At 44.5% G+C, this 26,242-nt stretch overlaps 1 protein-coding gene across 2 annotated transcripts in view; it reads left to right on the top strand.

Moving 5' to 3' along the window:
• The window catches only part of LGI1 (leucine rich glioma inactivated 1), a 102,948-nt gene extending 101,691 nt beyond the window's left edge, over nucleotides 1-1,257 (top strand). For both annotated transcript variants that reach the window (XM_073555830.1, XM_073555829.1), the window contains one exon: nucleotides 53-1,257. In XM_073555830.1, the coding sequence (XP_073411931.1) occupies nucleotides 53-873 (821 nt within the window). In that variant the 3' untranslated portion in view covers nucleotides 874-1,257. The remainder of the gene's footprint in view (nucleotides 1-52) is intronic.
• Nucleotides 1,258-26,242: the final 24,985 nt, after the last annotated feature.

Below are 26,242 nucleotides of genomic sequence, written 5' to 3'. Positions count from 1 at the left end.
AAAAAAACTAAATATTCATCATATGTCTCTAATTAATTCTCTGTTATCTTAGGCACATCAACAGTGGTCTGTAAACCGATAGTCATCGAGAAGCAGCTCTATGTCATAGTGGCCCAATTGTTTGGTGGCTCTCATATTTACAAAAGAGATATTTTTGCAAACAAATTTATAAAAATTCAAGACATTGAAGTGATTAAGATCCGAAAACCCAATGACATTGAGACTTTCCGGATAGATGACAACTGGTATTTTGTGGTTGCTGATAGCTCGAAAGCTGGTTGCACAACCATCTACAAGTGGAACGGAAATGGATTTTATTCCCACCAGTCTGTACATATGTGGTATCGAGATACGGATGTGGAATACCTAGAGATTGCCAACAAGCCACATCTCATTCTATCTAGCAGCTCGCAACGCCCAATTATTTACCAGTGGAACAAGAAATACAACAACTTCTCAAAGCATGCGGAGATACCAGACACAGAGGATGTGTATGCCGTTAAACACTTTTCAGCCAAGGATGATATCTACCTCTGCCTTACCCGATTCATTGGGGATTCCAGGGTTATCAAATGGGAAGGAGGCTCAGTCATTTCTGATATCCAAAGGATGCCTTCTCGTGGGTCAATGGTCTTCCAACCTTTAGAGATCAACAACCACAAATATGCTATCCTGGGCAGTGATTATTCTTTCACTCAGGTTTTTCATTGGGATGCGGAGAAAGGAAAATTTATGAAATTTCAAGAGTTAAACATCCAAGCCCCCAGGTCTTTCACACATGTGTCTATAGACAAACACGACTTCATGTTTGCTTCAAGTTTTAAGGGGGCCACACAAATATATGAACATGTTATAATTGACCTGAGTGCATGACCACTGAAAATCGAATGCATTAAAGACTTTTTAACCTGGACAGTATGAACTAAATGCATGATAACCCTATCTCTTGACATAATTGTGGATGACTGGCTTCAGAAGCTAGGAAGGCCAGAACAGAAGCATTGCTTGTTTCTCCCTCATTAATTTGTCATGTATAGTGGTTTTGAGAGTTGTACTTTTTCTAAAAAAAAAAAAAAAAAAATACCTACAAAATCTTGATAGTTGACTGGCCTTTCCATTAACAGTTTGTACATATTTGTGCATATGGCATACGTCCATCTGAAAAGAGATATATATAAAAAAATGTTACTTTTCCGTTTATTTATTCACCTGTTGGAGAGAAAACTGCCAAATAAAATGTTTACATTTTGTGTCTTCCATGTTACATATTTATTTGTCTGAGTTATAGGAAAGCTTGGAATGAGATCTATTGAAACTCCCACCCACTCCCCACGTTACTTCTGCTGTCCCTCTCTTATTCTCTTTGCATTTCTTTCACCAGAGAAGATATACTTAAAACAGGGGTGGGCAATAAATTTTTCCAAGGGGCTACAAGAGATAATGTGACTGTTGCGGAGGGCCGGACTAATAGGCTGAAATTAATTCTGCTCAATATTAATATACTATTTATAATTATTTTATATTAATTGTTTCATTTAATATAGAGCATAAATAAGTATGCTGACACCTCCTATATACAGTATGAGTCCACACACAGCCCCCTATATACAGTATGAGTCTACACACAGCCCTCTAAATACAGTATGCACCCCCACGTACCCTCCTCTATATATAGTATGAGTCCACACACAGCCCCTATATACAGTACTAGCTGTTTCCAGCCAGCTAACGCTCGGCATGCTCATTGCTATCTAATTAACGCTGCTGGTGATTAAACTAAAGTAAATAATGACAACATTCAATAGCGCTTACGCAGGTAAATAAAAATGAAGTCAATAACAATAATAATCATTAAAAATCTGAATAATACTAATGATACATTTTATTCACAGTGCATAATCAAAAACAAACTGGATTCAGTAACATGTGCGTTTTTTATTCATTCTAGCATCTAAACAAATTTTATAACGAAACATAAATTAAGTTAAAATTTCTCTGTAAACACAATTAAATGTATAGTTATTTTCGTCATCTTCAAAGATCTTTCCTTGACTTCTACCAGGTACAATTTGAACTGAAAGACCTTTACAACTTGTTACTCTAGAGAATGCAGTGTATAATTGACCATGTGTGAATACAGGATCAGGTAGGAGAATGCCAATCTTATCTGATGTGGTGGGGGGGCGGGATTATGTGTGGTGATGTGGTGGGGGGGGCGGGATTATGTGTGGTGATGTGGTGGGGGGGCGGGATTATGTGTGGTGATGTGGTGGGGGGGCGGGATTGTGTGTGGTGATGTGGTGGGGGGGCGGGATTATGTGTGGTAATGTGGTGGGGGGCGTGATTGTGTTTGTGTGGTGATGTGGTGGGGGCAGAGCTACTGTGCAGGGGGCGGGATTAGCCAGTAATCACGATGCCATATATATATATATATATATATATATATATATGAGTCCACACACAGCCCCTGTATACAGTATGAGCCCCCACGTACCCTCCTCTATATATAGTATGAGTCCACACACAGCCCCTATATTACAGTATGAGTCTACACATAGCCCCCTAAATACAGTATGAGCCCCCACGTACCCTCCTCTATATATACAGTAGTATGAGTCCACACACAGCCCCTATATACAGTATGAGTCTACACACAGCCCCCTATATACAGTATGAGCCCCCACATACCCTCCTGTATATATAATATGAGTCCACACACAGCCCCTATATACAGTATGAGCCACCACGTACCCTCCTCTATACTATATATAGTATGAGCCCACACACAGCCCCCTAAATACAGAATGATCCCTCACGCAGCCCCTCTATATACAGTTTGAGTCTACACACAGCCCCATAAATACAGTATGAGCTCCTATATAGCTCCGCTATATACAGTATGAGCCCTCCCACAGTCCCCTATATTTAGTATTTGCCCCCCACAGTACTCTTATGTACAATGTAAGTCCCCCACATCACCTCCTACATATATTGCGATCCCCTTATAGCCCCCTATATACAGTGTCAGCCCCCCATATAGCCTCTCTATATAGAAAACAGGTTGCAAGCAACCAACAGAACCAATATACACAAAACACAGGAGAATAGGTATAGAGCGATAGTACTATAGATAAGTGCATATGTCTATAGATAAGTAACATGCAAAAAACGACAAAGTCAGTGAGACAATAAGTATAAAATTAAAGGAAAAATAGTCATGAATTACTTAGAGGTAATAAAATTGTCAAGTGTCAAAAGTAAGAGAGGAGGCATGCTGCATATTTAATAACAAAATACATGTGCACTATGAAATCTGAATGAAGTATGTGGATGTATCAGACTGAAGGTAATACTGATATAAACCACAAAAAAATATATATTTAGCTAACTGTGCAACTGAGGTATAGATAGTCATAGAAACTACAGGTAAGTATATAGCAATGTATAGTGGGGCGCATATATATATATATATATATATATATATATATATATTGTGAGGTAGCGCTGTCATTCAAGTAGGGGATACTCGCTTGCAGCCACAAAACCAGATCCAGCACAGGTTTTCCACAAAACAATCATAGTCCCTTCGGCTTATTCAGCATCATAAACCATCACAGCAACAGAAAACAGCATATAATCAGCATAGCGTCCATTACAGAGTTTCCCTCTGTTATCCTGTAGTAACATAAGTTATGCACTGTTCAATGCGCAGGCTTCCAAGCCCAAGTTATCTCACCCTGTCAGGGTTTCCTCATGCTGCACACGTTCATTCCCTCCAGGGAACTAACAGTCACACATCGCCATTACTCACAGCCACTTCACAGGCTGTTAGCCAGGAAGCCCCATCTCAGCGGGACCTTCCACACTTGACCAACCGGGTCCCAGCATTCACCACATGTGACCTACCCTGGCCACCATATATGGTCCGTAGCCACGCCCACTGGGTCACATGGCTATGACCTCATCACAAATCCTTGACCCATTCACACACTCTTTGCAGTAGCGACCTTAAACACACCCCCTGGGTGGGTTGGTAGGTAACTGGGCCGCCTGTCTCCCCAGTTACCTGGAGACTTCTCCCTGACACATTGAAACAACACGTCAGTAATATCACTGCTGATCAATACACACATCAGTCTCCATCTCAATGCCACCCACCTTGAGATACATAATGGTCATTCATGACTCTGCCATTCATTCTCTCTCCTCGGACATCCACACAGTGCCCCCTAGCGGACACAGTGGTCACTACACCACATACCTCCCCTTTGTTCAAACCTGTGGGGTTGAACACACAGCATAACCCCAGGGTCTCGAGACCGGGCACTCATTACACCTTGCCCCACAGGTCGAGAAAACCGTCTCCATCTGTCATACGGCCTCATCTCTACGTTAGGCCTCCCCTGCCCCCAGCGGTCAGAATATCGGCCCTGATCTTTGGCCCTCCAGTTACAGTCTGTCTGCGTCATCACTGTTTAGTCATCCCATTCCTTTCTCTGTTCCGTTCCCCGACCAGCTCCCTCGGTTGGTATGGTCATAAGTCTTAGTTAAGCCTACTGTCTGGCCTGAGTCTGACTCATTCAGCGCTTCACAGGAACTACGGTCTCTTAATTTCATCCTGCCAGTCGAACTACCACCCGCTGATATTCTTCAGCCATCTGCCATGTCACTTCTTGGAGGAACCGTTCGGGTCCTTACATCTTGGGTTGAAGGCGGCAGCCACCTGGTGTTCCGTGCCTCTTTATTGACTCACATAGCAAAAAATAGTAGAAAAGAACGGCACTCACCGGGTAGTGTAGTCATGTAACCTGTGGAAGCGCCTTTGCAGCGTGAAACGATCGTCGTTGCTATCTCCTTTTTGCACCCGTTCTCCCGCTGATATGCTTTTACAATAAAGCCTTGACTACATTACCCGGTGAGTGACGTTCTTTTCTACTATTTTTTGCTATGTAGATTAGCTTATTTTCCATGAATGTGTACCTAAGGGTAAAACAGTTGTATTGCCGGCTGCGTCTCTTTTATACACATATGATGGTTCGGATGTGTGGACTATTGTGATGGTGCGCGCCTTCTATTTCTGGACTCTTTATTGATTCGCCGGCGGTCCCGCCTCAACAGCTCAATCTCTTGCAGGTACCCCACTCGATACTCTACGAGCATCCGAAAGTCTCTCAGGCTCTCCGCGGAGCCAACCACCATGATGGGAATTCTACCCACTTCACTGGATACCTGGTCTTCATCATCAGGAGGGATCCTCACCCTCACCACACCGGAGATATTCACAAGGTCTTGCATTACCTTCCCGGATCTTCCAATCAGAGCTTTGGGTACTGGAACCACATCTTTCCGCAAACCCAGCCGATCCATAGCCTCCTTCGCTAACTCTAGGCGTCGAGCAGCCTTCATATTACTCCACCTGACCAGCTGTTTGGCGTGGAGACATTGTAAATGCATCTCTTTCAGGACAGCTACCCGGTTTGCAGTATCTTCTCTGGCTGATATCACCAACTGCCGAGTCTCAGGTGCCCAGTGCACCTTACACGCCTTGACCGCCTCTTTGAAAGCCTCATTTAAACCTTCCTCTGCACAGGCTTCTTGCATGTCTTTGGGTACCTCGATCACAGATTTGAAGGTCGTGGTCTTGCTCTCTTCCTGGACAGAAGACTCTGGCTTTACCACGGACACTTCCCTTAATACAGTTGACCCGACCGGGTGACTGTCTTCTTCCGTTCGTTGCTCACCAACTTCACAAGATTTTATCTCTTCACGACCCTTTGCCAAGATGGATACTGGCAGTTCTGTCTTATTATCACTCGCGCTCACCCACGGTAAGTCTTCGTCCAACTTCCTCTCCTGCCGAAGACCTTTTACTATTCCTCTGAGTTCTTCCATCTCTTCCCTAAGGGTCTTGTTCACGTTTTGCCACATTGACAGGTGACCTCTGAGCTCCAAGACTTCTTTCTCGAGCCCTACCACCCTGTGCTCGGCCATTTGTCTCAGGACCCTTTCTCGTTCGAGATGTTCTTCCACTGTCTCTTTTATCAACTGTATCTCATGGTCTTGTTCTTTTTTGACCATCACGTGTCACACCACCACTTCTCTAATTATATCTTCAACGGATACCACTGGGTCAGCCATATCAGTCGAGTGAACCCTCCAGTCACCCTCTGACCGTGTGTCTAGTCCAGCCGTCTCATCTCCCAGCCACCATCCGTCATGTCATTAGACGTCAGGTCCGTACGTTGGGCAGATGTACCTCTTCTTCCGGTCAGTTCTACCTCTGACCTGTCCACTTTGAGAGGCATCATGTCTCAGTGTCTGCTGGCCCCACCCCCACAGTCGAAACGTCTCCCTCGTCCGACCGTACGTCATGAATCAAAACAAAGTCCCAGCCCCTCTCCAAGGCATACACTAAGTCTGGTGGTATACCGCCCCCTTGGCACTCAACGCTATGGGACGGGTCAAACATTACTCTGTCTACCGCATAGTTCACCATGACCCCATGTTTACAGCGAACCTGGACCATTTTCTCGGTCAGCCAGAAAGTGAGCCAAGTTCCTGTCAGAGTCACCTGACTCTTTGAGTCCAGCCGACCAGAGACTCTTTTCCGGCGCAACATCACAGTACACACCTGCGGCCCATTGTTACTATCTGGAAAGGATATCCCACATTCTGACCAAGTCATACACACACACTGCGGTTCCCCAGACATACCTAGTGAGGTACCCAGTGCTGTCATTTCTTCAAACTCGGCCTCTTTCTGGACCACCACCTCACTTTGGGTCGCCGCCCCCTCCTGGGACTCCACCCCTTTTGGGCTACAACCCTGATTTGGGTCACCGCCCCCTTCTGGGACTCCACCCCCTTTCAGGATCTTCCCATGTCCATTATACCAGTCTTTCAGACCACAGTTCACACCACATAGTTTATGTCTCTTACGATACCACACAAGTCCTTGTTGGCACCACCACAGCTCCTGCTGTCACCGAACACCGACACCACTGGCTGCCGTTCACACACCGCTGCTGGTGTCGTCTTTGTAACCCTGCCGAGTTACCGGAAGCCGCTTGTCCCCTTTGTAACCCCGCCGAGTTACAGGAAGCCGCTTGTCCCCTTCGTAACCCCGCCGAGTTACAGGAAGCCGCTTGTCACTTTCTTGACTGCCACTGAGCCACCGCAGGCTGAGTTGAGAAAAGAAAAAAAACACACCACACAAAACTCATGTGTCCTGGCTGTGTGCTATTCAGGACGTTCAGTCTCCGCCTGAGACTGTTCAACACACAGGGCGCACCGGGTGCTATTCAGGGAGCCAACCCCCAGGGTTTCCCAACACACCGGCCTCACCAGGTCCAGGGGCTCAGCGGGTACTCTTCAGGACATCCGTCTCCGCCTGAGACTGCCCAACACTCACACCTCACCAGGTCCAAGGTCATACCACGTGCTTCAGGGATCCAATTCTTCTCCCAGAACCTCCCAACACTGACCCTCCAGGACCTTGCTCACTGACCCAGGTCAGTACAACACGAACACCTGTCCGTTACCTGTGTCGGCCACACAGGTCCTCGGGTTCCTCTTCTCCGCAGAGGCACCCTAGCAATCACCAGTCTCTTTCACTGACCTGCTGTCAGTATATCACACGGCTTTCACAACCGTCAGCCCTCCTGACTGAGCGTTGCCAGCAATGCAACATGTGCCTTTGGAAACCTTTGCCCTTAGCAGCCGAAACTTTGCAGTCCTCTTCCGTTGCTCCTAGCAACAAGGCTACCACATTGCCCATAGCAATCTCCACCAATTGTGAGGTAGCGCTGTCATTCAAGTAGGGGGATACTCGCTTGCAGCCACAAACCAGATCTGGCACGGGTTTTCCACAAAACAATAAGGCTGTGTTCACACACAGCATTTTTTTAGCGGTTTTTACCGCGGTTTTCACTATAAAACCGCTATAAAACCGCTAAAAATAAGCTGCACAGTCATTTCTATGCATTTTGCACTTTTTGTGCACATTGATGCGTTTTTTACCGCGAAAAAAACGCATCGCGGTAAAAAACACAGCATGCTCATTAATTTTGCGGATTTTTCCACGGTTTTGGCTTCTCCCATGCGTTTAGAAACCAATGCGGTAAAAAACGCATCAAAACCGCGCAAAAACCGCCGCGGAAAAATAGGTGCGGTTTCTGGGAAGGGATTCAGGTTTTTGTGCAGAAATTTTCTGTAACGTGTGCACTTAGCCTAATAGTCCCTTCGGTTTATTCAGCATCATAAACCATCACAGCAACAGAAAACAGCATATAATCAGCATAGCGTCCATTACAGAGTTTCCCTCTGTTATCCTGTAGTAACATAAGTTATGCACTGTTCAATGCGCAGGCTTCCTAGCCCCAAGTTATCTCACCCTGTCAGGGTTTCCTCATGCTGCACACGTTCATTCCCTCCAGGGAACTAACGGGCACACGTCGCCATTACTCACAGCCACTTCACAGGCTGTTAGCCAGGAAGCCCCATCTCAGCGGGACCTTCCACACTGGACCAACCGGGTCCCAGCATTCACCACATGTGACCTACTCTGGCCACCATATATGGTTCGTAGCCACGCCCACTGGGTCACATGGCTATGACCTCATCATAGGTCCTTGACCCATTCACACACTCTTTGCAATAGCGACTTTAAACTCACCCCCTGGAGACTTCTCCCTGACACATTGAAACAACACCTCAGTAATATCACTGCTGATCAATACACACAACAGTCTCCATCTCAATGCCACCCACCTTGAGATAAATAATGGTCATTCATGACTCTGCCATTCATTCGCTCTCCTTGGACATCCACACAGCGTCCCCTAGCGGACACAGTGGTCACTACACCAAAATATATATACATATCATCACACAGCAAGCTATATTTTACCAGTAATACTGTTTTAACACGTACCAGGATAGTAGCTGGACCTCCAAAGTGATGCCCCCACACTGATGCGTTTCGGCGATTCATTCGTTAGAGGATGGCTTCATCATGGGTGGGGGAGGTTTAAAAATGTATCATAAGCCAATGGGTGACGAACTTGGCATTGATTAACGCATGCCCAGTGAGACGAAGTAGGACGTTCGCCGCCACCCACTGCACATGACCGCCAACGCCACACACGTGGTTGCATCACTGGAGGGCATGATAGATACAGGAGGTGGAGAAACTGATGAACAAATATATGTAGATAAAAAGATATACTGTATAGGTAAGAGATACAGTCATATGTAAAAGTTTGGGCACCCCTATTAATGTTAACCTTTTTTCTTTATAACAATTTTGGTTTTTGCAACAGCTATTTCAGTTTCATATATCTAATAACTGATGGACTCAGTTATATTTCTGGATTCAAATGAGGTTTATTGTACTAACAGAAAATGGGCAATCTGCATTTTAATAAAATTTGACCGGTGCAAAAGTATGGGCACCTCAACATAAAAGTGACATTAATATTTCGTAGATCCTCCTTTTGCAAAAATAACAGCCTCTAGTCGCTTCCTGTAGCTATTAATGAGTTCCTGGATCCTGGATGAAGGTATTTGTGACCATTCCTGTTTACAAAACAATTCCAGTTCAGTTAAGTTTGATGGTCGCCGAGCATGCACAGCCCGCTTCAAATCATACCACAGATGTTCAATGATATTCAGGTCTGGGGACTGGGATGGCAATTCCAGAACATTGTAATTGTTCCTCTGCATGAAAGCCTGAGTAGATTTGGAGCGGTGTTTTGGATCATTGTCTTGCTGAAATATCCATCCCCTGCGTAACTTCAACTTCGTCACTGATTCTTGCACATTTTTGTCAAGAATCTGCTGATACTGAGTTGAATCCATGCGACCCTCAACTTTAAAAAGATTCCCGGTGCCGGCATTGGCCACACAGCCCCAAAGCATGATGGAACCTCCACCAAATTTTACTGTGGGTAGCAAGTGTTTTTCTTGGAATGCTGTGTTTTTTAGCCTCCATGCATAACGCCTTTTTGTATGACCAAACAACTCAATCTTTGTTTCATCAGTCCACAGGACCTTCTTCCAAAATGTAACTGGCTTGTCCAAATGTGCTTTTGCATACCTCAGGCGACTCTGTTTGTGGCGTGCTTGCAGAAACGGCTTCTTTCGCATCACTCTCCCATACAGCTTCTTCTTGTGCAAAGTGCGCTGTATTGTTGACCGATGCACAGTGACACCATCTGCAGCAAGATGATGCTGCAGGTCTTTGGAGATGGTCTGTGGATTGTCCTTGACTGTTCTCACCATTCTTCTTCTCTGCCTTTCTGATATTTTTCTTGGCCTGCCACTTCTGGGCTTAACAAGAACTGTACCTGTGTTCTTCCATTTCCTTACGATGTTCCTCACAGTGGAAACTGACAGGTTAAATCTCTGAGACAACTTTTTGTATCCTTCCCCTGAAAAGCTATGTTGAATAATCTTTGTTTTCAGATCATTTGAGAGTTGTTTTGAGGAGCCCATGATGCCACTCTTCATAGGAGAATCAAATAGGAGAACTACTTGCAAGTGGCCACCTTAAATACCTTTTCTCATGATTTGATACACCTGGCTATGAAGTTCAAAGCTCAATGAGGTTACAAAACCAATTTAGTGCTTCAGGAAGTCAGTAAAAAGTAGTTAGGAGTGTTCAAATCAAGAAAATGATAAGGGTGCCCATACTTTTGCACCGGTCAAATTTTGTTTAAATGCAGATTGCACATTTTCTGTTAGTACAATAAATCTCGTTTGAATCCAGAAATATAACTGAGTCCATCAGTTATTAGATATGTGAAACTGAAATAGCTGTTGCAAAAACCAAAATTGTTATAAAGAAAAAAGGTTAACATTAATAGGGGTGCCCAAACTTTTACATATGACTGTAGAATTTATCCTATCAACATCATACAAATACCGTATATACTTGTGTATAAGCCGAGATTTCCAGCTCATTTTTTTGGTCTGAAAGTCCCCCTTTCGGCTTATACGCGAGTCATATACCGGGGGTCAGCGGGGGAGGGGGGGCGGGGGTGTCACAGATCATACTCACCCGTCCTGGCACTCTCTGCAGCCCCCTCGCTTCTCCACTGTCTCCCTTCATGCGCGCATATTCATGAGTGGTAATGAGCGGTATCACGTGACCGCTGAAGGCAGGAAGGGAGACAGTGGAGAAGCGAGGCTGCAGAGACGTTCCAGGACAGATGAGTATAGCGATATTCACCTGTCCTCGTTCCCACGCTCCTCACCGCCGTCTGCTGCTTCCTGTGTCCGTGATGTTTAGCCAGCTGGGGGTACGGTGACGTGGTTAATGCGTGCCGCGCCCTCTGCTGGCTGAACAGTCACTGACAGAGGACGCGCAGACAGTGGTGGGCAGCGATGGACCCCGGACAGGAGAATATCACTGGTGCCGGGTCCTGAGCAGGAGAGGTGAGTATGGCATTTTTTTTTGCAGCAACACATGGGGGCATAATATATGGGGCAGCATATGGGGCATATTCTATGGAGCAGCATATGGGGGCATAATCTATGGAGCAGCATATGGGGGCATATTCTATGGAGCAACATATGGGGGCATAAACTATGGAGCAGCATATGGGGGCATATTCTATGGAGCAGCATATGGGGGCATAATATATGGGGCAGCATATGGGGGCATATTCTATGGAGCAGCATATGGGGGCATAATCTATGGGGCAGCATATGGGGGCATATTCTATGGAGCAGCATATGGGGGCATATTCTATGGAGCAGCATATGGGGGCATATTCCATGGAGCAGCATATGGGGGCATAATATATGGGGCAGCATATGGGGGCATATTCTATGGAGCAGCATATGGGGGCATATTCTATGGAGCAGCATATGGGGGCATAATCTATGGGGCAGCATATGGGGGCATATTCTATGGAGCAGCATATGGGGGCATAGTCTATGGGGCAGCATATGGGGGCATATTCTATGGAGCAGCATATGGGGGCATATTCTCTGGGGCAGCATGTGGGGGCATAGTCTATGGGGCAGCATATGGGGGCATAGTCTATGGGGCAGCATATGGGGGCATAATCTATGGAGCAGCATATGGGGGCATATTCCATGGAGCAGCATATGGGGGCATAATATATGGGGCAGCATATGGGGGCATATTCTATGGAGCAGCATATGGGGGCATATTCTATGGAGCAGCATATGGGGGCATAATCTATGGGGCAGCATATGGGGGCATATTCTATGGAGCAGCATATGGGGGCATAGTCTATGGGGCAGCATATGGGGGCATATTCTATGGAGCAGCATATGGGGGCATATTCTCTGGGGCAGCATGTGGGGGCATAGTCTATGGGGCAGCATATGGGGGCATAGTCTATGGGGCAGCATATGGGGGCATAATCTATGGAGCAGCATATGGGGGCATATGGGGGCATATTCTGGGGGCATAATCTATGGAGCATTTTATCGGGGCATAATCTATGGAGCATCTTATGGGGGCATAATCTATGGAGCATCTTATGGGGCCATAACCTTTATGGAGCATTATATGGGGCATAATATTCTATGGACCATCTTATGGGGCCATTATTAACCTTTGTGCAGCATTATATGGGGTGTATTTTGTATAGAGCATTATGGGGCTCCTGATTCAATATGAATATTCAAAAACATTTAACCTACTGATGTCTCATATAATTTTACATTTATTGGTATCTATTTTTATTTTTGAAATGTACCAGTAGCTGCTGCATTTTCTACCCTCGGCTTATACACGAGTCAATAAGTTTTCCCAGTCTTTTGTGGCAAAATTAGGGGGGTCGGCTTATACACTGGTCGACTTATACACGTGTATATACGGTAAATAGGAAATATTTATAAAAATTATACAATATAATTGACATCTTACATATATAGAAAAGTACATATAAATATATATATATATATATATATATATATATATAGTATCTAGATATAGTAATAATAGAAAAGACAATTTATTCAATCAGTCAGGTAATTATGGCTCCTGAAGTGCCACGATTGTCTGAGCATGAACAATCAGGTAAGTTCTATCCATAAAATACTAAAGGAGAATAAAAAGAAAAATAAGTGAACCTTGTGTATATGAACTGTTTAGCATAATGTTTTTTCCTGTGTATACCCTATATCATGTATATCTAACTTTTAAACTATGAGAGTGGTTCTAATATGGATATACAGTATGTTTTAGACATGAATAATTAAAATGTATTTTTCAGGGCTTTTGTTCTTTTTTGGTTTATACTGATTTGGATCCCACACTATATATTCTTCACAAAGCCTCCTAAATACAGACACACATAAAAAAAGAGCAAAAACATCACATTGCGTGAGGGGCTGTGTGGGGACATACTGTGTGAGGGGTGGTGTGGGAACATCATACTGTGTGAAGGGCTGTGTGGGGACATTATACCACATGTAGGACTGTGTGGGGACATCAAAACTGTGTGAAGGGCTGTGTGAGGACATAATACTGTGTGAAGGGCTATGTGGGGACATCATACCATGTGAGGGGTTGTGTGGAGACATCATACTGTATGAAGGGCTGTGAGGGGACATTATACCACATGTAGGGCTGTGAGGGGCCATCATACTGTGTAAAGGGCTGTGTGGGGACATCATACCATGTGAGGGGCTGTGTGGGGACATAACACAGTGTGAAGGGCTGTGAGGGGACATTATACCACATGTAGGGCTGTGAGGGGACATCATACTGTGTAAAGGGCTGTGTGGGGACATCATACTATGTGATGAGTTGTGTGGGGACAGCATACTGCGTGAGGGGCTGTGTGGTGACATAATACCACGTGAGGGGCTGTGTGGTGACATCATACTGTGTGAAGGGCTGTGTGGGGACATCATACCATGTGAGGGGCTGTGTGGGGACATCATACCATGAGAGGGGCTGTGTGGGGACATAACACAGTGTGAAGGGCTGTGAGGGGACATTATACCACATGTAGGGCTGTGAGGGGACATCATACTGTGTAAAGGGCTGTGTGGGGACATCATACTATGTGATGAGTTGTGTGGGGACAGCATACTGCGTGAGGGGCTGTGTGGTGACATAATACCACGTGAGGGGCTGTGTGGTGACATCATACTGTGTGAAGGGCTGTGTGGGGACATCATACCATGTGAGGGGCTGTGTGGGGACATCATACCATGTGAGGGGCTGTGTGGGGACATCATACCATGTGAGGGACTGTGTGGTGACAATACCGCGTGAGGGGTTGTCTGAGGACATCATACTTTGTGGGAGGGAAGGATAGGGCATTACATTTTGTTGGGAGTTGTTGAACGTACAAGGGCTGGATAACAAGCAGTGTAATCATAAACTATAAAAAGCATTAAAAATGTTATAGCGATAATTCGCTGCTACGGGTAGGACTACAGATTTCAATAAATCCCAACCTATCATGTATTAGCAGCAGCAGATCAACAGACTTAGTTCTGCTCAATATTAAGTACCGTATATACTCGTGTATAAACAAAGTTTTTCAGCACTTTTTTTTGTGCTGAAAACACCACCCTCGGCTTATACACGAGTCAATTGTCCCAGAAAGCCGGTGGGGGAGGGGGAGCGGCGGGTGACAGGCAGGAGCTGGCGGCTGTGACTAAAGCCTGTGCTGCTGCTAAAGATAAATGAATATTCATTTCTCTTATAGCGCACAGTGACAACGGCAGCCACCGGCTTCTAGAAGACATCCTACTCACCCTCCTGCATGACCTCGCAGCATGTCGTTGGTCCTGGCACCGGCAGGTCTTCCTGTGCCGAGCGGTCACGTGACCCCGCTTATTAAGGTAATGAATATGCACGCCTCTCTACTCCCATAGGTGTGGAGGGAATATTCATTACCTTAATGAGCGGGGCCACGTGATCGCTCGGCACAGGAAGAGCTGCTGGCGCGGGGACCAATGAGATGCTATGAGGGCGCCGGGACCAACGAGATGCTGTGAGCGCGCCAGGACCAACGAGATGCTGCGAGGGCGCGTAGAAAGTGAGTAGGATTTTTTTTGTTTTTTTTAATAGGAATCATACATACAAGGATAGGGCATAAGGAGCCATGCATACCAGGACAGGACGGGGGAGCCATGCATACAAGGACAGGGTCCGTGGAGCCATGCATACCAGGACAGGGATGAGAGGACAATGCATACCCAGCTTAGATGCGAGTGAATAAGCTTACTCAGTTTTCTGTGGCAAAATTAGGTGCCTCGGCTTATACTCGAGTATATACGGAAATAAAAATGAATCGAAAACAACAATCATGAGGATTGAATTTGGGCGGTTGGACTCAAACTGACATATTAACAATCTAATATATAAAGCTCAATGTGTGTGTATGTTTGTATGTATGTATGTATGTCCGGGATTGGCATCCGCACCGTCGCAGCTACAGCCTCAAATTTTGCACAGTCACACGTCTGGACCCCGAGAGCGTCATAGGCTATGTTGTGAGGAGAAATTTTAACCCCGTGCGTTCCAATTCACCAAACAATTTTGCCCCTATCTACATAATGGGGAAAAAGTGAAAGGAAAAGTGTTGGAGGCAAATTGACAGCTGCCAGATGTGACCAAGGGGGACTTAAAGAATGAGAGCGATGGCGTCAAAGAGTATATACCGTACAGTTGCTAAGGTGGGGCCCTGACATGAGATACTCACCACACACGGGGAAATGACACACACACAAAATGCATACACCAACCTTGCCACATAAAAGTCGAAACACAAAAGTCGCCACTCAAAACTCGCCACGCTGTCCCAGAGGAGTTTAAAAGATGAAAAATGATCTGTGATTGGTTGCTATCAGCAACAGTTCTCTTTGTGGACAGCTGTGATAACTGAGGCCTATTATTCTTATCATTTCTATGGTGTTATCGTCCTTCTGTAAAGCTGGAAATAACACAATTTATTACCGGGCCAACACAGACCACTGACACAGACTGCAGGGGGAGCCCAGTATCACACAGGATAGGATTAGATACACAGCTCAGCAGTCAGTATCATACAGGAGAGGATTAGATACCCAGCTCAGCAGTCAGTATCACACAGGATAGGATTAGATACACAGCTAAGCCGTCAGTATCACACAGGATAGGATTAGACACACGGCTCAGCAGGCAGTATCACGCAGGATAGGATTAGATACACAGCTCAGCAGTATCACACAGGATAGGATTAGATACATAGCTCAGCAGACAGTATCACACAGGATAGGATTAGATACACGGCTCAGCAATCAGTATCATACAGGATAGGGTTAGATACACAGCTGAGCAGACTGTATCACACAGGATAGGATTAGATACACAGCTCAGAAGTCAGTATCACACAGGATAGGATTAGATACACGGATCAGCAGTCAGTATCACACAGGATAGGAATAGATACACGGCTCAGCAGACAGTATCACACAGGATAGGATTAGATACGCAGCTCAGCACACAGTATCACACAGAATAGTATTAGATACACGGCTCAGCAGACAGTATCACACAGAATAGGATTAGATACACAGCTCAGTAGTCAGTATCACACAGGATAGGATTAGATACACAGCTCAGCAGCCAGTATCACACAGAATAGGATTAGATACTTGGCTCAGCAGTCAGTATCACACAGAATAGTATTAGATACACAGCTCAGCAGACAGTATCACACAGAATAGGATTAGATACACGGCTCAGCAGTCAGTATAACACAGGATAGGATTAGACACACAGCTCTGCAGTCAGTATCACACAGGATAGGATTGGATACACAGCTCTGCAGTCAGTATCACACAGGATAGGATTAGATACACAGCTCAGCAGTCAGTATCACACAGGATAGGATTAGACACACAGCTCTGCAGTCAGTATCACACAGGAAAGGATTGGATACACAGCTCTGCAGTCAGTATCACACAGGATAGGATTAGATACACAGCTCAGCAGTCAGTATCACACAGGATAGGATTAGACACACAGCTCTGCAGTCAGTATCACACAGGATAGGATTAGATGCACGGTTTTTCTGTGCAATATAATCATTATCATTTGTTATAACTAACCACAGTTGGTTACTATGCCCAGGCAACGCCAGGTTCTTCAGCTAGTGTCTTATAACCTCTGATCATTAAAAATGCAACTTTGCAATTTACCTCTCATTAAAAATCCTCTCCGTTCTCAAGAACAGAGGGATTTTTTGTTGTGATACTGCTCATTGCCTAAGTTACAGGTCACTTATGGAGGCTATCAAAGTCTCTTAGGCAAGTGGCTCATAAAATCTTTTGCTATAAAGCTTGCTAGCATTGCTCTAATCGCAGGACAGATGGATTTATCTAAAGCATGATATACCAACAACAAAAAACGCAGCATAAAAAATGCTATAAAAATGCATGTAAAAAATGCACAAAAGAACGCAATGAAAATGTGACCTAACGCTATTTTCCTGCAGATTAACCCCATATCTGCAGGTAAACTGCATATTTTTTGCAAGTGACAGGTTCCCTTTAAAAAGTGACTCGTCATTTCCTGCTCTAAAAATGTTTTGATTCCACATTGTATATCAGTCTGCTCTCGGCAGCAGAAATACAGCCGTCAGGACGCACCGGGATCTGACATTTTGCAATAGCAGAAGAGTCGCAGGATAGGGAGCACTGTAATCTGTAACCCTGGGAATTCGGAGGTGCAATGAGCAGATTGTGGGTAAAGAAGGTACAAAGTCACGTAGCAACAACGTGTCAGCGCCATCCTCTGTTCGGAAAGACAAAAGAATTATCCATTTCCTCTCCAGGTAGATTGACTACATACAAGATCAGCGCTTTGTTATCCCACGGGCCATAAAAATCTGCTAATAATAGCAATGATGTGGTGCAGGGGGGGATGTCTAGCTGCAAATCGAATTGGCCCAAATGAGCAGAATCAGATATTTTGTTTTAACTTAAATAATGATTTACTGTTAAGTTATTTTGGTAAGCATTTCCGGTACATGGAGCATCATGAGTATAACAGAAATCTGCAGAAGAATGCACCCCCGACAACGCACCTGGGTGAGGTCACTTCACCTGAAAGACTGAATGACAAACCTAACCGGTTTATCCTCTAAGATTGTGAAAACTGGAGGAAAGAGAGGAAGCCCCAGGGGTCATGGATGTAGTCAGATATAAGGAAGCACCAAAAAAGAAAAGAAAAGAAAAGGTCCTCCAATCAAGGTAAAAAATGTATTTTATTAGAACATATAGTATAAAGTAAAACAGAGACGGCAAACCATACTAAAAATGGAATAGCAAAAGACACATCCACTGGGTGAAAGGTAAAAAAATTACACATACATATAGTTGATAGAAAACAAGTGTAATGTCATACATAAATATATATACATCTGGTAAAATATCACTACATATATTATATAAAAAACACAGAAGCAATAGTTACATAATGAGATATATAAAGTGCAAATACAAAAAATAGTTCTATCTATCAAAGATATTTAGGCTGAGTTCACACGTGGCGGTTTTTTCGCGTTTCCGCAACGGTTTTAACCGCAAAAACGTGAAAAAAAAGCATCCCATGCATTCTTATGGGATTCCGCAATGCTGTGCTAATGCTGTGGTTTTTACCGCGGCGGAATCGCTTCGCGGTAAAAAAACGCAGCATGCTCATTAATTTTGCGGAATCGCGGCGATTCCGCACCCATAGGAATGCATTGTTCTGCTTACTTTCCACATGTGGCTGTGCACACCATGCGAAAAGTAAGCAGAACATTTGCGGATGGTACCCACGGGCTGGAGGAGAGGAGACTGTCCTCCGGGCTCTGGGTACCATATCCCTGTAAAAAATAGTATTTAAAATAAAAAATATTGTTATTCTCACCTTCCGACGTCCCGCGCAGCCTTCCTGCTTCTCTCCACGCTCCCGGTCCCAGTAATCCTTTGCGAGTGATGACATCCGTTCTCGTGGGATCGCGAAGTCTCGCGGTCATCGCGAATGACCGCGAGACGTCGTGATCCCGCGAGAACGGACGTCATCGCGGTAATTCGCGCAAAGGACTACTGGGACCGGGAGCGTGGAGAGAGGCGGGAAGGCAGCGCGGGACGTCGGAAGGTGAGAATAACAATATTTTTTTTTAATTATTTTTTACATCCTATCTTTACTATTGATGCCGCATATGTTTGACGAGTGTGACCAACCTGTCAATCAGTTCTCCAAGCGATGCTCCAGATCACTTGGAAAATGCTAGGAATTCTGCAAGCTAATTACGCTTGCAAAATGCTAGTTTTTCCGCGGGAAAATCGTGGGAATTTAAAATACGATTTTCCCGTGGAATGGAATTCCGTAATTCTCACGGTAATTTCCGCGAGAGTTCCGTTACGTGTGAAACCAGCCTTATACTGATATTGCTGGTTTCTCATATCTGATCTCTCTCCATAGGGGAACAAGGCCCACATATAATACAACATGTTATAAATTTATAAGGAGAGAGCCAGAGATAGAGAAATGCACCACATAACGCTAATAGAAATACATCTGTATGTGTATATTTACCAGAAAAAGTCACCCAGAGTCCCCCTGGGACTGATGCATTTCTATTAGCGTTATGTGGTGCATTTCTCTATCTCTGGCTCTCTCCTTATAAATTTATAACATGTTGTATTATATGTGGGGAGATCAGATATGAGAAACCAGCAATATCAGTATAAATATCTTTGATACATAGAACTATATATATATTTATTTATATATGACATTACACTTGTTTTCTATCAACTATATGTATGTGTAATTTTTTTACTTTTCACCCAGTGGATGTGTCTTTTGCTATTCCATTTTTAGTATGGTTGTCTCTGTTTTACTTTATACTATATGTTCTAAAAAAAAAAAAACATTTTCTACCTTGATTGGAGGACCTTTTCTTTTGTTTTTTGGTGTTTGGTTTCACGGTCCTCCGTGTTATGACTTTTACTTTTTGAGTGAAGATATAAGGAAGCAGTCTGGTCTGACTGATGTAACTGTGATGTAATACCAGCGTCTGCACACTTCTCCATATACATGCAAATGTATGAAAAATATTAGTGATGGCATTGATGTCACCGACCAGCAAGAGGCAAGAATTAAAAGAAGACCTGCTAGGCTAAGACTACACGGTGATCTGTGGCTGCACAACACTGACTAGTTGCGATGTAGCAACTATCAATGGCGTATCTAATGTCATGTCACTATGAGTCACCTTGTAGCACTAGTTTGGTATGTCAGCCTATAAAAGTGGAAACGAGCAAAAAACGATGATCACAAGGCCAATTGCTCAAATAACAAAATACAATTTTATTATGAAAATTTTTTTAAAAATCCATAGTACCAATAATGAGGAAAAGGGATAGACAGATACACTCACTAACCGCATGGTCACACACAAAAGGACGTGCCGGTCCAGGCAAGGAAACCCATATGTTTACTCAAAGGCTGCCTACAGTGTATTATTTATATATAATTAATAACAAATCTAACGGCAGATCATCAGATCATTTTCATATTACATACATAGCCATAAATGATTTACAAACAAGGGTTAATACCCAAGATTCCATTAATACTCTATTAGAGAGCCAACATCCACGAATCTGTTAGTGCATGCTACCTTCTCCCATCCGAGTCACGTGATCCAATCTATCCCCACTGGACAATTTTTGCGATTGCACAGATTATGTTCAACTGACGAGGATTTCTTTAAACAAGCGTAGGACCTTAAGGAAAGGTTGACAGAACGCGGTTTTAGTAACCGCATGATTAAGAAGGCCTTTAATAGGGCCTAATACTCGTCTAGGAATACACTTTTGTACGGGACGAGGCCAAATAAGGATCATGGTATTGTGAGATTTGTTAAAATTTCCATTCACAGTTTTCTTACATGAGAAAAATTCTTGATCGGTCATGGCATATACTTAAGGCAGAGCCGGTGGTCTATAAGTTCCTTCCTAAGAGGGCCGCCATTGCAGCTAGGAGGTCGAGAAATTTAAGGGACCGGTTGGTTCAAAGTTACTATACTGGGGAGCCAGGTACTACCTTTCTTGACAAAGTGGCGGTGCGTCATGGGTGCTCCTCATGTGGCCGGTGTGTGGCTTGCCCCAACATCGATCGCACTGATACCTTTGTCAACCACGATGGTTCTTGCGAGTACAAAATTAAGAAATGGATCACTTGTGTTAGCAGGAACGTAATATATTATGCTGTCTGCCCCTGTAATAAGATATACGTGGGCATGAAAACTAGACAGCTAAAAATCCGTGTCAGAGAGCACGTATTAGTTTAGTTTACACCTGTGAATCCTCATCTGTGTTGCCTGTATTTATAAATGTGCTACATACATGCACCATATGTGACACACACACATGCACTCACATGTAGACCCAGAGCACACAAATATGTACAGTATTTTTCGGACTATAAAATGCACATTTTCCTCCATAAATGTTGTGGAAAATGGGGGGTTCGTCATATATTCTGAATGTACTGGCTCTGGCTGTGGTGGGGAGGTGGGGAAGCAGCAGCACTGGGTCACAGAGGCAGGAGCCGGCTGCTGCAGCTAACTCCTGTGCCCGCTTCAAAAGAGAAATGAATACTCACTGCTCTCCACGCACATAGTCCTGGTGTGCAGAACAGGGAGTATTACGACAGCTGCCCTTCGGCTTGCAAGCAGCACATGAAGTCCCTGCCATGCCCTGCTTACAAGAATAAAGCAGCTGCTGACAATAGAACAACACACTGAGAGGGAGCGCCGGGAAGGTAAGTGTAATTTTAATTTTTTTTTCATGTTTTCTGTTGGGGCCATGCATACCAGGATGTGGGTGGGGGCCAATCATACCAGGCAAAGGATGGGGCCATACATACCAGGACGGGGATGGGGGCCAATCATACCAGGCAAAGGATGGGGCCATACATACCAGGACGGGGATGGGGGCCAATCATACCGGGTTAAGGATGGGGCCATGCATTTTAGGATGAGATGGGGGCGCTGCATACCAGGATAATGCACCACATGGTCCATATAGTATATTGCACCCCATAGTGCATATAGTATAATATACCCCATAGTTATCCATACAGTATAATGCATGGCCACCACAATATCGAAGAAAGAATAATACAATACTCACCTCTACTCCTTGTTCCCTGCTGCTCCGGTCTCTGCAGCTTTGCTTCTGAAGTGTCGCATATGTGTCATAAGAATGATTAGGGAGGAAGCATCAGCTGATGGTCCCGGCTATTGCTTTCAACTGCATCAGCAGATGCCGTTACAGTTGAACTTGCGAAGGGCTCTCCCTGCTCTGTTGCAGACCTTAACTGTATCTGTGCTCTGATTCAGTTAAAAGTAGTGCGGGGCCCGGGGAGGCAGCACCCTCTGCCCCCTATCGGTAGCCACTACTGATAAGCAATCAGTAATAGTTTCCTGTGGTGTGAGGGTGAAAAAAAATATGTAAAAAAGTAGCAAAAATGTTAGTGCAAAAAAAAAACTATGAACATATAAAAGCATGTATATATTGTTAAGTTCTGATCTTTTATTTTTTTTATGGTGGCAAAATAAAAAACAAAACTGAGTAAATGCAGTATAGTATTCTGATATGGTGCGAGCACAGCCTGAGTAACTAGCGGTGATCTGCTGTGAAGACACTGAGCTTGAACTGTGGTAACCTCTTCACTGGCATTTTCCCACGGTCCAGAGGTCACCGCAGTTCAGGCTGGCAGGGAGTGCAGGCTCAGTGATGTCACCGCTAGTCACTCAGGCTGCGCCCGCAGCATCTTATTCATCAGTGGCTCTCAGCCGTGAGGGTTGCATCTTATCACCGTCCAGGTTGAAAACTGTATATCACCAGATATGGATTATGGCGTGGGACACAACGACGGACAGGTATGGTATATTGTTGCCTTTTTATTTTAGTTTTATTACAGGAGATCGAGGGCTTTGCAGGAATTAGGTGAGGTCGTAAGTATGGTTTAATTAAGAATAATAAAGGAATCTGTGTGTTTCTTTCAATTAAAGGACTTTATTTTGGCTGTGTCTTTATTTACCATACAACTATAGGATTAGTAATGGATAGGTGTCTTATAGACGCTTTTCCATTACTAAGCCGTGGGCTTGATGTCACCGGTGACATCAACCCTACAAATATGAACCCCACTTGCCACCACTACAGGGCAAGTGGGAAGAGTTGGGCAAAGCGCCAGAATTGGCGCATCTAATAGATGTGCCATTTCTGGGTAGCTGTGGGCTGCTATTTTTATGCTTGGAGGAGGGCAATATCCATGGCCCCTTACCAGCCTGAGAATACCAGCCCCCAGCTGTGAGCTTTAACAAAGCTGGGGGGGACCTAATGCTGTTTTTTTTAAATTATTTATTTAAAAAAAAAAAAGTGTGGGGACGCCTCTATTCTTGATAACCAATCTTGCCCTCGCTGACAGCTGAGGGTGGCAGCCCCCCAGCTGTGAGTTTTATCTGGCTGGTTATCAAAAATATGGGGAGACCCACGCCGTTTTTTTTTTTTTTTTTTTAACAGCACAGGAGCGGCAGATGAATACTCCCATCCGCGGCTCCTGCTCTCGCTGTTATTAGTGGTAACAGGTGTCAGATGATGGGATCAGTAGTCCCATCATCTGACACCATTGACCGGAGGTAAACTTTATACCTCCAATCACAGCCGAGCGCTACCGCTGTCTTTTGACAGTGTGGGAACCGCAGCTCTGACTGGCGGGGATGATTTCCCCACCGATCAGAAGCGGTGTACACGCTATTGTCAGACCCCCCATTCAAGTGAATGAGGTTTGGGTCCGCTCTGCTGGATGACAGGCTGTATGGAATCATCATGCAGCCTGCCATATAGATGTAGCAGAGGCGAGTGAGGTCACATCCGGCTGTCCTTGACTTTACTGCAGCAAATACGCCGCAAAAAAATTCATCCGGCGTATTTGCAGCGTTTTTTCACAATCCACTCAAGTCAATGGGTGAAAAACTCTGCAAAAACGCTGAAAGAAGTGACATGCTCTATGTCAAAAAAACGCTGCAAAGCACAAAAAAATGTGTGTGCATGAGATTTGTGAAGTCTCATAGGCTTTGCTGGTACTGTAAAAAGCAGCTGAAAATTAGCAAAGAAAGAGGCAAAAAAGCGACAAAAAACCGCCAAGTGTGAACATACCCAAAAGGTGCAGACATTTCTGCATCGCTGGGCAGGAAAAACGCAACTGGAAAAAATGCGTTATTTAACCCCTTAATCCCATATGACGTACTATCCCGTCCATGTGCCCTGGGACTTAATTCCCAGGGACGGGATAGTACGTCATAGCGATCAGCGGCGCCCACGTGGTGAGCACCGCTGATCGCGGCCGGGTGTCAGCTAATTATCACAGCTGACACCGGGCACAATGTGTCAGGGGAGGTCACGGACCGCCCCCGACACGTTAACCCCTTGCACACCGCGATCAAACACGATCGCGGTGTACCTGGGGTTAAAGGGAAGCATCGGCAGGGAGGGGGCTCCCTCCGTGCTTCCCTGAGCCCCCCACCGCAGCGCAATGTGCAGCGCTGCTGCGGGGGTCTCTTTCCCTACAGGTCCCCGGATCCAAGATGGCGACAGGGACGTTCGGGGGCCTGCAGGGAGCTGGCTTCCTCAGTGCCTGCAAAGCGCAGGCATGAGGAAGTCTGCTTCTATGCCTGTGACAGATCAGCGATCTGTCACAGGACAGTGATGTCCCCCCTGGGACAACCTAATAAAGTTAAAAAAAAAGTGTAAAAATAATTTTAAAAAAATCGCTAAATAAATTAGAAAAAAAAATATTCCCCAATAAATTCATTTTTTGGAAATAAAAAAAGAAAAAAACAATAAAAGTACACATATTTGGTATCACCGCGTCCATAACGACCCGCCCTATAAAACTGTCCCATTAGTTAACCCCTTTAGCGAACCCCTCAAAAAATAAAAAACAAAGCAAAAAATAATGATTTATTATCATACCGCCGAACAAAAAGTGCAATAACGCGCGATCAAAAAGACGCATATAAATATCCATGGTACCGCTGAAAACGTCATCTTGTCCCGCAAAAAACGAGCCACCACACAGCATCATCAGCGAAAAAATAAAAAACTTATAGCTTGCAGAATAAAGCGATGCAAAAATAATTATTTTTTATATAAAATAGTTTTCATTGCATAAAAGCGCCAAAACATAAAAAACGACATAAATGAGATATCGCTGTAACCGTACGTGCTTTATCAATTTTACCGCACGCAGAACGGTGTAAACGCACCCCCAAAAGAAATTCATGAAACGCTGGTTTTTGTTCATTCTGCGTCCCAAAAATCGGAATAAAAAGCGATCAAATAAGTCACGTGCCCGAAAATGGCACCAATAAAAACGTCAACTCGTCCCGCAAAAAATAAGACCTCACATGACTCAGTGGGTCAAAATATGGAAAAATTATAGCTCTCAATATGTGGTGATGCATAAACTATTTTTACAATAAAAAGCGTCTTTTAGCGTGTGACAGCTGCCAAAAATAAAAACCGCCATAAATAGTAAATCAGACCCCCCTTTATCACCCCCTTAGTTAGGGAAAAATAATAAAATTAAAAGAAAATGTATTTATTTCCATTTTCCCATTAGGGCTAGGGTTAGGGCTGAGATTAGGGTTAGGGGTGTGTTGGGGTTCGGCTTGGAGTTAGAATTGGGTGTTTCCACTGTTTGGGCACATCAGGTGCTCTCCAAATGCAACATGGCGTCGGATCTCAATTCCAGCCAATTCTGCGTTGAAAAAGTCAAATGGTGCTCCTTCCCTTCCAAGCTCTGCCATGCGCCCAAACAGTGTTTTACCCCCACATATAGGGTATCAGCCTACTCAGGACAAATTGCAAAACAACTTTTGGGGTCCAATTTCTCCTGTTACCCTTAGGAAAATAAAAATTGGGGGCAAAAATATCATTTTTGTGGAAAAAAATGATTTTTTTATTTTCACGCCCGGGCATTATAAACTTCTGTGAAGCACTTGGGGGTTCAATGTGCTCACGACTAGAGTTGAGCGATACCGTCCGATACTTCAAAGTATCGTATCGGATGGTATCGGCCGATCTTTAAAAAAAGTATCGGTATCGCCGATTCCGATACCGGAAGTCCCATTCAAGTCTATGGGACTTCCGGTATCGGAATAAGAAAAACCCTTTCCTGCCCTTGTACAGC

The sequence above is a fragment of the Dendrobates tinctorius genome, unplaced genomic scaffold (genome assembly GCF_039654945.1).
Source record: "Dendrobates tinctorius isolate UK_male_01 unplaced genomic scaffold, ASM3965494v1 ptg000230l, whole genome shotgun sequence".
Classification (NCBI taxonomy): domain Eukaryota; kingdom Metazoa; phylum Chordata; class Amphibia; order Anura; family Dendrobatidae; genus Dendrobates; species Dendrobates tinctorius.
The sequence above is the reverse complement of the archived record's forward strand: the minus strand, read 5'-3'. Positions and strand labels throughout refer to the sequence as shown.